Source organism: Vigna umbellata, chromosome 1 (assembly GCF_029865625.1).
Source record: "Vigna umbellata cultivar VRB3 chromosome 1, Vumbellata_1.0, whole genome shotgun sequence".
Classification (NCBI taxonomy): Eukaryota; Viridiplantae; Streptophyta; class Magnoliopsida; order Fabales; family Fabaceae; genus Vigna; species Vigna umbellata.
In genome coordinates, this window is record NC_142165.1 from 49,509,052 (window position 1) to 49,524,199 (window position 15,148).

Below are 15,148 nucleotides of genomic sequence, written 5' to 3' on the forward strand. Positions count from 1 at the left end.
TTAGAATTTAAGCAGTGAGGGACACTAAAAAAGAAAAGCAGAGTGCGCAAGTAAAAATGCATGCAAGAACATCAAGCCAAATCCCAGAAGTAACACTTGCATGAAAAACAAATTAGAGTTTACCAATCACGCTTACTATATTTCATGAACCCCTCATTATTATGTCATTTGAAATCAAATGTTTAGAAACATTCAATAATTTCTCGAAATGAAATAGGGAAAAAGAAAAATAAAAATAGTAGAATGTAGGTTAGATTGTCCTTAAATTATTTGCGAACTTCTTAATTAAAACAAAATTTAGTGAGGTCTAAGTAAGCAAAATATTTCTTTCTTTGGATTAATTTATAAAAATTTAAGCATCAAAGAAAATAAAATTCATTACCAATGATCCACTTATTTATTTATTTAGAGACTTACCTGAAAACTTCTAAACAGTTGAAGGACTAAGCTAGTAATTTAAATATCTCCATGAACAGTTAGAGTTTTAGAGGGGTCCTAAAATTACTGTCCTAAAATAGTGATCATTAAGGTTGGTTTCCCTAAAAGATTAAGCGTCTATGCTCTAAGGATATCTCATGTTGTTGCATTACTCTCAGCAACAAAGAAGTTAAGAACCAACACCAAATCATTTGCCAAATGTTTAGGGCGAGGTAAGTGTGAGAACTCCTGTTGAATTGTCTAACAGGCTTGAACTTAAACTGTGGTTTTCCCTTTGCTGATAGATATCCCTCATGGGTTTAAACCTTATATCTTCACTAAAGTCACTTGACTGTGGGATTTTATCTGGAATGCTTGCTCTTCCTTCGAGCATGTTTACAACCTCAGACATTGTAGGCCTAAGTGAAGGTGATACATCCGTGCACAGAAGAGCAACTTTCATCAAAATTATTGCTTCTGTTGGTTTTATCTCTGATCCCAACCTTTCATCCACCAGTTCTATTAACCTTTCAGTACGCTGTAGATGACATGCCTGCAATGAAAATTCTATTACCTCTCTTTTACGTGATGAAAGTACAGATATTTGCATTAGGTAACTACCAAAGAAAGGGATTCATAATAATGCAAAAAATAGATAAGGGATTGAAGCAAAAGTAGATTACCTTGTCTAAAAGGCAAACACGATTATCACTAGGCATGTACTTGTTATTGCTCTTCCCACTAACAACTTCCAAGACCACAACCCCATAACTGTAAACATCAGCCTTGTAAGACAAGCGACCCCATAATGCATATTCGGGTGCCATGTACCCTCTGCAAAACAAAGTCAGCAGAGTCCAATTCATGATCAAGAAAACTTTTTTTGAGTCTTATTATCAAAGGAGAGATAACTGACATTGTTCCAGCTATTCGGGTAGTGATATGGGTCTTCTCTTCATCATCAAGCCTAGCCAACCCAAAGTCAGATATTTTGGGGTTTAAATTCCCATCCAGTAACACATTAGTAGCCTTGATGTCTCGATGAACAATCTTGAGTCTTGATTCTTCGTGAAGAAATGCAAGACCTTTTGCTATGCCAATACAGATCCTAAGCCTTGTTGGCCAATCAAGATTAAGTTGATCTTTTGAGCCTATGCAAAATCAAGTTAAAGTTTAACAATATGAATCATAATAACTTAATTAGTTTCTCTAAACAAAAAGAGGAAGAAAAACAATTAGAAATAACATTCACTCCGTATTTTGTATCCACAAAAAGGGAAAAGGATAAATTTCCATGACGACAAACTTCCTCAAGTTAATCAGATCTCATAGAGATTTCTCATAGTGACCACTTGGGATCTTATCCCACAGAACATTTAATAAATGATAAGGCAGAAGACGAAAAGAGACATTAGTTCACACTTCTGGGTAGAAACTCACTGAACAAAGCTTGAGCCAGGCTATTATTTTCCATGTACTCATACACCAACATTAATTGATTCCCTTCAATGCAACATCCATGAAGTTTCACAAGATTAGGGTGTTGCAAACAAGATACCAAGCCTATCTCATTTAAAAATTCACGATTCCCCTGTCGTGACTTTGATGAGAGTTGTTTGACTGCTACCAGTGTACCATCAGATAATTGACCCTGCAATCCAATAGTTAATTGGAATTTTAAATGCTAGGCATGACCATAAATTTTTACTCTTAGAAGAAAGTTGGGAGTTCACTTCAAATCTAATACCTTGTATACAGGACCAAATCCACCTTCTCCAATCTTGTTAACTGGACTGAAATCCTCTGTGGCCTCTCTAATTTGTTCTAATGTAAATGTCCCCATTTTTGAATCTTGTCTTTCAGTACCTGTTGGATAAGTCAACCGTAAAATACATGTTCCAGAGAAACAACATATCTGAATTTATTTGAGGCAAGTACAAATGTTTCTAATGTACCAATATACATAGCAATGCTTGTCACCATAAATACTATAAGTGAATGCATACAGATTATCAAAAGAAACCCAGCAAACTTTTTGCTATACATAGGTCAGAAACTCAGGTTCAGCATACCATTCAATTTGATTACGACATTGATTATTGCAATTTGCAAAGGAAGTTCAAATTAATGAACACAAATTCATGATGTTGTATTAATTATATTTCCTAATTTAAGGATGCCTTAATGAGATGACAATGACAAGAATTCTGTGTTTTCTTTTCATTCCTATTTTCCACCTTTGAGTCTGTTTCTGTATTTCTGGTAAAGAAACCGACTTCTTTATATGTTCCATTGACTAAGCCATAAATTCAAATAACCCACCTGAACAAAATGTTCCTAATACATAATTTTTTCTTACTGTGTATCTCCATATTAAATAAATTATGCACAACTGGAATTCTTTTGAGATGTCTTCATATAATAAAATTAACTTGGAATTAAACACAATTAAACATAGCATCAGTAATAATTTAAAATATTTGAAATCCTTATTTCAGCTGCTACTGAGAAGGTTCGCTTTGTCCAATGAGACGAGTTGCAGCTGCAAAGGTCTTAAGTGTCAATTTTAGGTAGTATTTTTTCTTAGGATTTCATGATTTGTTTTTCATGAATAGTTCTGTTATCGGTTAAATATTAATGGACCTTTTGGTCTTGTGTTGTAGGAAAACCACTAAAAGAGGAGTGTGGCAGCGGCTAAGGTATAAAAACACTTGGAAAGAACCCTCAACTAAGAAGGAACAGCATAAACTGTTCCTACGGTTTAAGGGCAAGGATTCAAAGGGGATTTTCCTTGTGCATCTCTTCTCTAGGTTGGTACAGTAGCTAGAGCTTTAAAAATCCCTTCAGTTCTAGTATTTTCCCTTTTCATGATGGATTGCTGAACTCTTTGGAGAAAGAGTTTAATGAATACATTTCGGATTGTGAAGTAATTATCTTCTTGATTATAGTTTAGGCTTTCTCTTAATGTTTGCTTCTATATTTGCTCTAAATACTTTGGTATGAATTGGCTACTCATACTCTGTTTTGATGAACCTTCTTGATGTTGGAAAGTGTAACAATCACGCTTTCTGATTTATTGGAGGTCATTCTTTGGCTGTGCATTTTGCATTTCATGTTCTCTAAAGCCACATGCTCGTATATTTTTCTTTAAGGAATTTATATTTGTAAGTTTAGAAGAACTTACAAGCCAAGAATTGGATGAGTCCATATTCTCTACTGATTTTGTTGGTACTGCTGAATCTTCAAAATACACTGGTGTTGGTATGTTAAATTTTTGTTTAATATATTTAAAACGTCAAAATCAGTGTCAATTAGTGTATTTCAAACCCGCAACAGAGGAACAACACCAAAAACTCAATAGAGAATCCAAATGGTAAGTAGAGGTGTTGTAAAGAGGGCAAGTTGTAAAAATTTCAGGCAAGTTCTGTGTTTGACCCTCCTAATGAGGTCTATCGTAATGAACACTTTTTACAATCCTACATAACCACATCTTGTAGCACCCTCCTATTAGTTAACTCGCAATTTCCTAGATGCTAAGTCAAGTGATTGACTTTTCATGATGTTTGAACTTGAAAATCATGAAGAAAGCTAAGCAAACTAATTCCAGAATGGTATGGACATGATATTACTTACCTTTTACAGCCCTAATCATTCCTTTGAAGCAGCCATTCCACCAAAAGATTCCAACAATGATGATAACAAGGCACAGAGCGGTGACACCAAACCCAACTCCAACAATTATCATACGCCTTGCACTTTTTTGTTCTGAACAAGGTTTGGAATCTGGAAATGACAAAAAGAATCATGAGATCTAATTATCTCATAAAAGAGAATGGCCGTAGCATAATTAACTTTGAACCACAACTTAAAAGATTAAGCCTTGTTTTTGTCGCAGAATAAAGGCAGAGAAACTAAGCTTAGCCATGCCGTTATTAATAATTGACTTAGAGAAGCATGTTTACTTTCGAAGTCCCATGCAATAATACATTGTAAAAATTTCCAGCATGATTCTAGAGTTCCAGTAGTTTAACATAGTGTAAAATGACCTGCAGTTGAGATGCTATCTTGTAATCAAATGTATTACAAAAAGTCACTCCACATGAAATTACCATACTGGAGTTGAATCATTATACAACTCACGAGAAACAATGGAGAGTGCTGATATGAGGGGACCATAAGCTCCACCACCAGGAACCCTTGTTGTCCCCTTTCCAGCCCAATAGAATCGAATCTCCAGAATATTCTCTGTTACACTGACATTATATGGGAAAGTAAGTGGTTTTTGAGAACCATGAATTTCATCTTCAATATTAAAATCCTTCCTAACTAATTTTTCCTGCAACAGAGAGATCTTGTCAAATTCTGATTGGCCAGCAAAATCTTAGTTTCAATATTTTGATCAATACCTGAATATAGATATCAAATAAGCGCTTCCCAAGACTACTGTATGTCTTATCGTTTGTAAATTGTATTTCTGCGAAGTGGAGTTTTACAGTATATTTCCCATTTTCCAAGCAATAGAGAAAATAAGTAAGCGAAAGTGGAGCAACACGTGCCGTTTGATATAGTTCAGGCAAATTTGAAGATGTCAAAGCCCTAATAAAATGAGCATTTAGGTAATTGCCATCATCCATGAAGTCCCCAGTGCTGCTAAATCCCCAGTGACTTTTATAATTAATATAATATTTAGCAGCTTCACTACCTAACACATCTCCATCTCCTACATAGAGAACATTTTCATCATTTTCCATCACATTTATATCCTTTCCACCACAGTTAACACGAAAACAATGTGAATCTGCAATAAGTGAAAATTCAAGTCAGAAAAAAATTATCACATAACAGTTGTGCTCAATCATAATTCAACTTTTGGATGGTCATACTCTACTATTTCTTTTTTGGCTGTTCAAATCTCAAATCAGTTGAAAGTTTTGATATGATAATAACAGTCAACACATAATATAGTATATATCATTAAAGTATAAAGCTATAACGCTTTTAGGTAAGTTGGGCTTTTCAAGCACGGATTTAAGTTGTCAAAGTTGATTCAGTGATACACTTATCCAATTCTGTATTTCCTACTGATCACATTCAGCAATATTCTTTGTCAAAATAACTATCTAGGAATTAAAAACGTATAAATCAAGTTAAAAGTAAATGAGATTAAGCAATTGACTTAAAAAGAGAAAAAAATTAAAATCAAAAGAACAAAAAGAAAAGAAAAATGATAAACACAGGCATACAAGTATCAGTATCTACCCTTATAGCCTTCTATGTGAGTTCATTTAATATGTTAAGTGAATACATGCATGCATATACACTGAAGTAGGTGTGCAAGGATGCTCTATAACTTTCTAGGCCAAAATAATCAAACCTCAAATGGATCATTCATTTTTGAAGAATAGGGAACGGATGTGAAAATGCAAATGAAAATGCCATGCAAATTCTCTCGGACATGATCAAGTAGAAAAAGGGACCAAATATAGAATAATATGTACTCACATGCAGGACAATTGGAGATCTCTAAACAGGGAAGAATCTGCTGTCTGTCAATAATCATGAACAACAACAGTGATACAAAATACTTCAATCAAATTATTAACAGAAAGGATAGGTTCTTACAATTTGGTCCCGTAGAAGCTCCGGAACAAGTTTAAGTTTAAATTTCTGCCCAAGTCAAACAAGATGAAACAATAACTAGTTTTTCAATTACATCAAACATGAAGATGTATATAAGAATAAAACAACAAAAGCACGCACTCTAACACTACTGTGCCACTGCACTCACACACATACACTATCTTAATTTCCCGAAACTAGCAAAGAGTAAGAAGTGCAAGAATTAAGGTGTATAAACAGCAAACTCAAATGAATAATTATTGCAAAAGACTTTGGATTCTAACAGGTTATCTCTACAAGCAGGTTCATCTGGTCCTTGCCACGTAAAATTGTTGTAAGAAAGATCACTGCAAACGAAACAAATATCAGAATAAAAAATTATCAATTGGCAAATTTTTTCACTATACCACCATAAACAAAATCATATTCTTCAATTAGTGCAGAATCCGTCCAAGATGCTATTTTAGGAGAGTGGAACCAGAATACTTATAGTAGATTCATAGCTAGAAAACTGTAGATACATAGAGGAATAAAGAAATATTTGTAAACAAGAATAGTTTGTAATCAAATCAAAATAATGTTCTCACAATAGAGTGAAACAAATATAGGAGTTTCTACACAGTGGAGCAGAAAGATATAGAGTCAGTGTGCTTAAAATCTAAATTGCTTTTGTCCCACGGATTGCAAGAACAACTGCTCATATTACACTTGCATTGGAGTTAAAAAGGATACTTTGCAATATTGGAGTTAAATGAGAAAGAACTAAGAAACATACACGCTGCTTCCATCCGCCAAGACTGACTTGGGAATATTACCACTTAGCATGTTGTGAGTTAGGAAGCTGGAAAAGAAAAAAGAAAAACAACAGAAATGGGTTTACTAACTCCAAGGCAATAAAAAGGGAACATGTTTTATTGTATGTCTCGTTATATGGTTCTTTCTAAACACAAACTCGGCTTGAGGAAAAATATCAAATAATACCTACTTCGTTCCACACATGATGATATTCTCGCCATAGATTTGTTTTTGAGACAAATTTCATTTCCTTTGTGATAGTTGAGAGGTATAAGGTAAATTACTTATTCTACTTTTAGTTCAAAGCACCATGTCTTAAAATTTCCAGAAGCTCACTTACAGAAATCTCAGATACCCTGCATGTCGAGCATCTGGTATTTTCCCAACCAACTTATTGAAACTCACGTCCCTAAAAAAGTTGAACAAATAGTACAAAATCCATGGTTAAAAGTTTGGATTCTGAGATAGGGTTATGTGAATGTACCAGCAAATTGTTTTCTTATGAATTATCATGATTATGCAATCAAGAATCTGTATCATGTACTTTGTTCATTGAAGCAAATTTTTTATTTATAAAAAATATGTATTGTAGCATTCTAGAAATAAGTAATAAATGCAATTTAAAATGAGAAAAGTGAAAAAAACAAGATTAGGTTAATAATAATAATAACAAAAAATAACAGCAATAAAAAAGCAGTAACAACAAATGGAGCTGGTAACTTATTGGTGGTGCAATTTGTCTCCACCATGGCATATAATGATAAAATTAGCATAGGAATTGCTCCATGAAATGCAATATACATGCAGAGTTTCCATTAGAAGTACTACTATATATTGAATCAAGGGTAGATAAATTAGAGAAGATGACTGGTTTCATTTGTATCATATAACTGATCAAATGAAAAACATCAGATGATTTAATTTTACTATAGTTTTTCCATTACAATTAAAAGTTCATGGTCTCCTTTTTACTTTTCTTGGGTTAATCTATTCTGTTGCCCTAATTCCTAAGTACTTAGCAGAATGACTTTCTTCAATTGAAAAGACCTTATATCCAAGGCAACGTTTCTTAATTTCACCTAGATTTCTATTATCATTGACTAAAATGAAACTTGATACACTCTTAGGGTAAATGTGCATAGTTTTACCCTGCAAGATGTTACGGCGATTCTTGGATTTGAAACAGCACCTCCAAGTCACAAGGAAAAAACTTTATCATTGGGTCAAGGTTCACCCTCTTAACCTTCATAGACTCAAGCACTTAAATAGTTTCATTGTACACATTCATTTGCAGATACAGGTGTAAAATATGCATGAAAAACATAAAAGAGAAATAACATTGTTATTGCATTATATTTATTTCCGTGCTAAATTTTTAATTAGTTATCTTAATTTTGTACAATAAGTCCAAAATAATTTTCTTCTAGGAATAAAATCTTGGTGGGGGTGAAAACTTTGCTTTATAGATGTAATATCATAGCTTTGGTTCAATTTATTAAGAGTGTTGAATTACAAGAATGAATACGCGTGACTTCTGCATTGTATGTTCTCTCTTTAGCATAAGCTTTCTATCTAGGAGTACTTGACAGAGGACTTTAGAGCTTAGTCATGACGGCTAGATACTTGTGTACCAATTTTATGCCCTTAGGACTACAAAAATTTAAGAAAGCCCTGGTTGCAAGGTTAGGAGGGAGAAGTGATGAACTCATTTTTGAAAGATTTGAAGCAATTTAACATTGACTGTGGATGTCTATATACAAGCTTTCAAGTTATCATCTTCTTAGGTAAAGAAATCATCGTAGGACCAATACTAGGGGTTATTTCATAGGAGGATTTCAAGCAAGTATTAAACCGAAACTACATATAAATTTCAATCTGCCTCCATATTTCGGTAGTTATGGGTGGCAGCAGTTTCAGCTGTGATGAGGTCATTGAAGAGAAACAGAGGAGGAATGATAAGTGAGGCCACTAAAACATATGTAACAATGTATTATCAGTAGTAACAGTCATGTTAGCAGTTTAGAGCAGAAAGTAGGAACAATTTCATGTTATTAAGTATGTGGGTAATAGGAGGATGGGGGCATAACAGTGTTGTTCTATGTAATTTGGACAGAAAACTCATCTATACAGGAGTCAAAGGCATTGGGATAGCAAGTTCTGTTGTATTCTGTGTATTGTGTGTGATTTAATATAGTTGTTTTTCAATCTATCCATTGGTGTTGTATTCGACATTTTTATGTATGTGAGTTTGCCTCTGTTGGTATCAATACATGTATAAGGAAATGATAATATTTGTATTTAAGGAAAAAGAAATATTGTACTTGTATTTGCTTCAATGATAGAAGAATTGAAAAGCAAACTTTGACAAAAAAATATCCAAAATTTCTACTTACAACATCTCCAATTTCTCCATACTCCACAAGTAGTTAGGAAGAACTCCAATAATATGGCAGTTTCTCAAAATCCTACATTAGGAAGCCTGAATTACTTTACATTAAACAGTAGCAGAACAAATATTCCAAATAGTTTTTTACAAAAAAAAGTAAACATACAGTATTTTCATTCGTGTCATGTTGATTAAATTGGGAAAATTCTGACTTGGACCATTTATGTCACTAATCCTCCTGTATCAAATTTACCCCCATGAGCTAAATATAGATGTAACAAGAAAACCAGGTGCAAACATTGAACTAATAAAAAAATTAGTAGACATTTTACTTACAATTGATATAAATTACTCAAAAGAGATATATTTGATGGGATAGGTCCCTCCAGTCCACTTGCAAGCATGTCTCTTCAATGATGTACATTATAATGATAGTAAATGTGATGTATTGTTAAAACAAGAAAAAAGCAAGTGAATTGCAATCTCACAATCTTTGAAGTGATTTCCAATTCTGTATGAAGAAGCTAGGTATTTCTCCGCTAAAATTGTTGTCACTTATCCTGCTGCAGTGCACCATGAAATGACATTTTTCAGGGGAAAGTATTTACTTTCTAAGTAACAGTTAATCGGAACTTACAATTCTGTCATATTCTGCAACTTAGCAAGTGTCACCGGTAACTTCCCAGAAAAATTATTGGACGATAAAACCCTGCAAAGATAACATTGCATGTAAAACAATCAGATACAGAGTGTAATCTTTCAAATTTATTCTGACAGTAATATAATGAAATCTTGGAAAATAAATACAAATCCATTGCCTTACAATAGTTCCAGCTTAAATAGACTTCCAAGTTCGTGGGGAACAACACCGGAAAATTGGTTTGCTTCAAGGTTCCTTTTTGAGGTCAGAGAAAAAGAAGTGAAAAAAGGAGAAAATTTAGAGATGTCCAATGAGAAAATAAGATCAAAAGCACTACCCCGTTAATGATAAAGTAATCATTCACTAATAAATTTATGTAAAGTTTGCTGATTAGAGTTACCGTAATTTTCGAAGAGTTGGCCGTGTAATTTTTTACAATAAAAATTAAATTCATCATTAATATCCTTTAAGAATAGTGACTAGTAATCTGGTAAATAATCACATCACATGACTAGAATAACTAATGACACAAAAAAATGAGCCAGAAATTTAGTTTCAGAGAATAACTAGATGAGCAAGTTTATTTATAAACTTACAGGTATGTTAGAGTGGTAATTCTTCCCAACTCTATAGGAATTTCCCCTGACAAATGATTAGCAAATACAGAGCTGCACAACATACTGTATTTAATACTGAAGGCCAGTAACTAGATGAATATTTCAATTAATAGAGAAGAACTTACATTGAAGTTAAATTTGTCGAACCCCATTCCTTTGGAATCGTACCACTTAGGTAGTTGAAAGCAAAATCACTACAACGAAAGCAAATTTCATTTTAATTTGCAACATGACAAGTTAAAGTTCCACCAAAATGGTAAGAAAACTAAGTTGAGACCAAAAAACGAGACCTAAGTTTTAACTTAAAAACTGCATACGGAAGTACTTTTAAGATGTTACAAGTTCTTACACTTTGCTGAGGTAAGGAAGCTTAACCAATTGAGGTGGAAGCATGCCAGGAAGGTTGACCTTCTTGAAAAGGCTAAAACATGGAAAGTTATTTTAAACAACAATTAGGAGCAAAGAAATTTCCAAATTCAGAGTCCAGAATGATTTTTTTCTGATAGATGCTACTATAAGGAAACCATAGATTAAAGTATAAACAACTATCTGTGTCAAAAAATATAGCAAAGCATAAATTACTTCAAAACATTCAGGATAAGGTAAAGAGAATTTTACATCTCTACTACGTGACAGGTGTTGTTTTCAATAGAGCAATCACAAACAATTTTCCTTTCAGATTCTTTAGGTGGATCTGGTGTTGATCTCAGCATTTTAACAGAACAAGAATCACTGTCAAACTCCCAATAGGTGGCCCCCATCGTGCTAGTGATTTCCTTAAGAGCATCAACTGTAATTTTTTTGACAGTCACTATAACATAACAAATCAAAATGCATGGAAGAAAAGGAAACAACATCAATCAATGTTTGAACTAGGAGTTCAATAAAGCTAGACCTTAGGTATCTCCATATATATAATCAGGTGAACTGACACCAGAGATTCACTGTCTAACTGATACCAACTAGAAAAAGCGGCAAAGTCTTCAAATCAAAGAGGTTTACATGTTTGAACTGCACATAATGTCATTGACAATTGTACGCAAGAAATTATTGGTTTAAAAGTTTAATAGCAAAATCTAAGAAACTTTTAAAGAGAGAAGAGAGATATTCATACTCCAAAAGGTAAATCTTACTATAAATTCTTATAGAGAAAGTGATATCGTTTAGAATTGTCATGGTATCATATTCATATCAACTAGTTGGTTGCTGGAGCTGAAAAGGTAAATAGGAAAAAGGATATCTTTAACAAGAACAAGCAATCCCAGGATTAAAACCATCAAAACTGATTTATTGAATGAATTATTTCTGTGAAAAGTTTAGTTACTCATTATATCTTTGAACGTTAACTTTTTATTTATATCACCATTGCTTCTTACTCTGTGTGTGTATGCATGTTTGAACTCCAAGTGTAAATCTAAATTCTATATTAGGTAAAGATGAGAAAATTGAACTATATAAAAAAGAAGATTCATAGATTCATTACTTTAAAGTTTTGACTTGAGAATGATGTTAATTTTTTATGTAAGTTGGACTTATCTGTTCATGTATTTGATTATGGTTTTATTAGATTATTATTTTCTACCTTTAATATAGTGCTGTTAGACTTTATTCATATTTACTCTGTAAATATCTTTATTGCATATCTCTTACATTCTCCAATATTAATGTAAAAATATTCTATGTTGCCTGTTTAAGATAAGAGCGCTGCAGAATAAAAACAAACAATTCTAAGAAAATAAATCTCTCGTACGCTCTCTCTTATCTTGATATTTTGACATGGAATCAGAGCTTGGTCTCTGACGTGGTCTTTTCTTGGGTTTTAGTGTTATTTCTTGTGGATATCTTGGGATTGGAGTAAACACTTCTTGTGGATGATCAAATCTTCCGCCGTCATCTTCTTTTTGTCTTGATTCGAAAAGTTTCGTGAGTTCGTTGCACCGTCTTCAAGCGCAGCACACAGGTTCGTGAGGTTGGTGTTGTCTACCTGACTGGCCGAGCTCCTTCAAAGAAAACCGAGTTCCTACCAGGCTGGCCGAGCTCTCTTATCTTGATATTTTTACAATATCTCATTTATATTGTCACTTTCTAATGAATCCTCTATCGAAAGAGAAAGAAAAACATCAAGAAGATTCAGGTTTGTCTTGATGATCAATTTAGACGGTTGTTGTAATAAAAACACCAAGGTTTTGAGGTTGATGAACCCTATCACTTTAGAGATCCAAGATTTAGGAATACGGTTGCATAAACATAAAATAACAAAATATTCATTTAATTCAAAGGAATCAGAGTCTTAACCAAGTACAAGATAGAAACTATTCAAAACTCTTACCAAGTTGTTATTGAACTCAAGGAGCAAGTTCCATTTAACCCAGACTTGGTGTGCTTTAATGGTGGATACGAATTTCAAGTTCTCACCTTTAGGAATTCTCTAATTTTAAAGTAATGAAATTGTCCTCATCCAATTTTAGAATTTTAATCTTTCTTCAAATTTCTTGCTCCAAGAACATATTTTACCATAAAATATTTTTACTTCTCTGTAAAATGAATTACACTATTAAACTCTGGTATTAAAAACACACCATCACATACTTCTCTTAATGAGATTGATAGAAAAAGAAATACATTACAAAGCTGAGGAAAACTTGTCTTACTAACGGAGTAGTAACAAGACAGGGTTCCTTTATTTTCCTTTTTATTCATTTCTTTCTTTTTATTAAGATGAACAGGACGAAATTACAGAGAAGAGACTGTTCCTACTGTCAAATTAATTTTCAATTGGAACAAGTTCTGACATTTAACAGCAAAATGACACCTTTACCAATACGGGTCATACTTGTACTTTCAAAACTACAGAAGAAGTAGCAGAGATCAATTAAGATGCATGATGCAAACTTTTGCATAACATTTTCTTGGTTCAAGATGGCAGAGACAAGACAAGATGCCGTAATACTAGAATATGCGAGAGTGGTCATTTTCAGACAAATGGTTAAACAGGTAAAATAAGCTGCAAACTAAGAATGAAATACTGATTCTTACCCTCCTCTTGGGGAACTTTGCATTCTGCATATTCTAGCCATCTGAAACAACTCAGAGTATAGAGTAAGAAAGCAAACAGTATCCTAGGTAGCATCCTTAGGCACTTCGTACACAGAACGTGTCTTTGACCTGCAAAACCAATTAGTTGTCTTGTTGTGTCGATAACTTAAATTTGCATCTGAAAATGAACCGAGCAAATGGGCAGCTAGAAACATGAGGTTCATAAGAATGGAGGTTGGAAAAGAAATACTCTCTACAGGAATAAACAGTGAGAGAATACGCACGTGAAGGGTGCTTTGTTTTTTCTTAAACAGTGAGAGAACACGCACCTCCTCCATGTTGATAAGGTGATAAGATAAAGTTTGAATGCCACTTTTTGTTGAATGACACCTGAATGTCTGATCTTTAACACTATGAATAATAAAATACTTTGTAATCTATCATTTTTCTGCCGAAAGTCAGGTTTGCTAATTGTTCTTGTAGGAGGTTTAATACATATGTCTCTACAAGAATATATTATCCGTTTTGGATTAAGTTTTTATAAATTTATTTTTAGTATTATTTTAAAAAATCTTATATAAACTCGTATTTATCTGTTATTTTATCAGATTTTATAATCAATTTTATCCCATTTAAATTTATATTTTATGTTCAACGAGTAAGAAATATTAAAGAAATTAATGGATGAACAAAGAAATATCTGCTGTATTATTGTTCAGAAAAGACCACTTTAACACACGAAAGCTGCTTTTCGAATACAGCCACTCAGGCCTTGACGCCATGTTGCTGTCGCACTGCAATCAAAAAATTACCAACACATGCCATAGCAAATCGTGCTCTACCAAGAAAAACCAATATAAATTTTAATATAAATAAGTTAATTACTTTAGCATATTTGATTATACTATCTCAAAAATATCATTCAGCTAATCCACTTCTTATTTTTAATATTTTTTATTTATTGTATAATTTGTAATTAACGTGTTTAAAAAAAAGCAATTTTAAATATGATTAATGAAATAAAATTGTAATATCTTTCTTTTAACTTTACGGAATAAAAATTAATTTTTGGCTGCTAGAAAGAATTTATCTGGTCTTGGTTTAAATATCAATAAGCAATTGAGCCCATGTATGTCACAGCGTCACATAAATGTTATAAACGTGTATATGATTCCAAACATCCACGTTCAAGAATAAGGGTGTGTTTAGTTGGAGGTAATTGGGGGAGAGTGATTGGGGGAGAGTGATTGAGTGGATTTGAGGGGATTTGAGGGTGATTTTTTTGTGTGTTTATTTGAGTGGATTTGAAGGTAATTGAGAGTGAATTTTGGGTTGAAGTTTGTGAGAATTAGTGTAGGATTTGATTGATGTGACGATTTTAAAAAATTAGTTTAATTGGTAGAAATTGAAGATTACCAAAATGTCCCTAGGTATTAAAGTAATATAAAATTATATTTGTTAATGTTATATTTAATTGTAAAAATGTTTATTAAAAGTTAAAAATTTGGAATAATTATTAAAAATAATTTAAAAAATATAATTAAATTATACTTGATTGAAATGAATTTTTTTTAAAATATAGTACTTGTTTGTGATATAATTTAGTTTTAAGAAGTATAAATTTAATTGTTATGGAAG

General features: G+C 32.8%; 1 protein-coding gene and 1 long non-coding RNA gene across 3 annotated transcripts; both read right to left on the reverse strand.

Moving 5' to 3' along the window:
• Positions 1–359: 359 nt before the first annotated feature.
• On the reverse strand, positions 360–13,770 carry LOC124827895 (putative LRR receptor-like serine/threonine-protein kinase RFK1). Of its 2 annotated transcripts, none has more exons than XM_088103601.1 (24): positions 13,511–13,770; positions 11,093–11,285; positions 10,824–10,895; positions 10,600–10,668; positions 10,454–10,525; positions 10,041–10,112; positions 9,855–9,926; positions 9,706–9,780; positions 9,554–9,625; positions 9,384–9,455; positions 9,225–9,296; positions 7,172–7,240; positions 6,812–6,877; positions 6,321–6,383; positions 6,040–6,084; positions 5,920–5,963; positions 4,824–5,215; positions 4,558–4,753; positions 4,051–4,200; positions 2,165–2,283; positions 1,858–2,068; positions 1,334–1,568; positions 1,101–1,251; positions 360–970 (listed from the first exon to the last, which is right to left on the reverse strand). In XM_088103601.1, the coding sequence occupies exons 1-24, from the start codon at positions 13,602–13,604 to the stop codon at positions 641–643; spliced, it is 3,006 nt and encodes a 1,001-aa protein (XP_087959727.1). In that variant the 5' UTR covers positions 13,605–13,770; the 3' UTR covers positions 360–640. The 2 variants fall into 2 exon arrangements, with proteins under 2 accessions (XP_087959727.1, XP_047157059.2); XM_047301103.2 differs by having other exon boundaries at positions 11,093–11,264; positions 13,511–13,769.
• LOC148205612 (uncharacterized) lies at positions 12,070–13,503 on the reverse strand. Its single transcript, XR_015783306.1, has 2 exons — positions 12,804–13,503; positions 12,070–12,682 (listed from the first exon to the last, which is right to left on the reverse strand). It is a non-coding gene; the product is annotated as an uncharacterized LOC148205612 (long non-coding RNA).
• Positions 13,771–15,148: the final 1,378 nt, after the last annotated feature.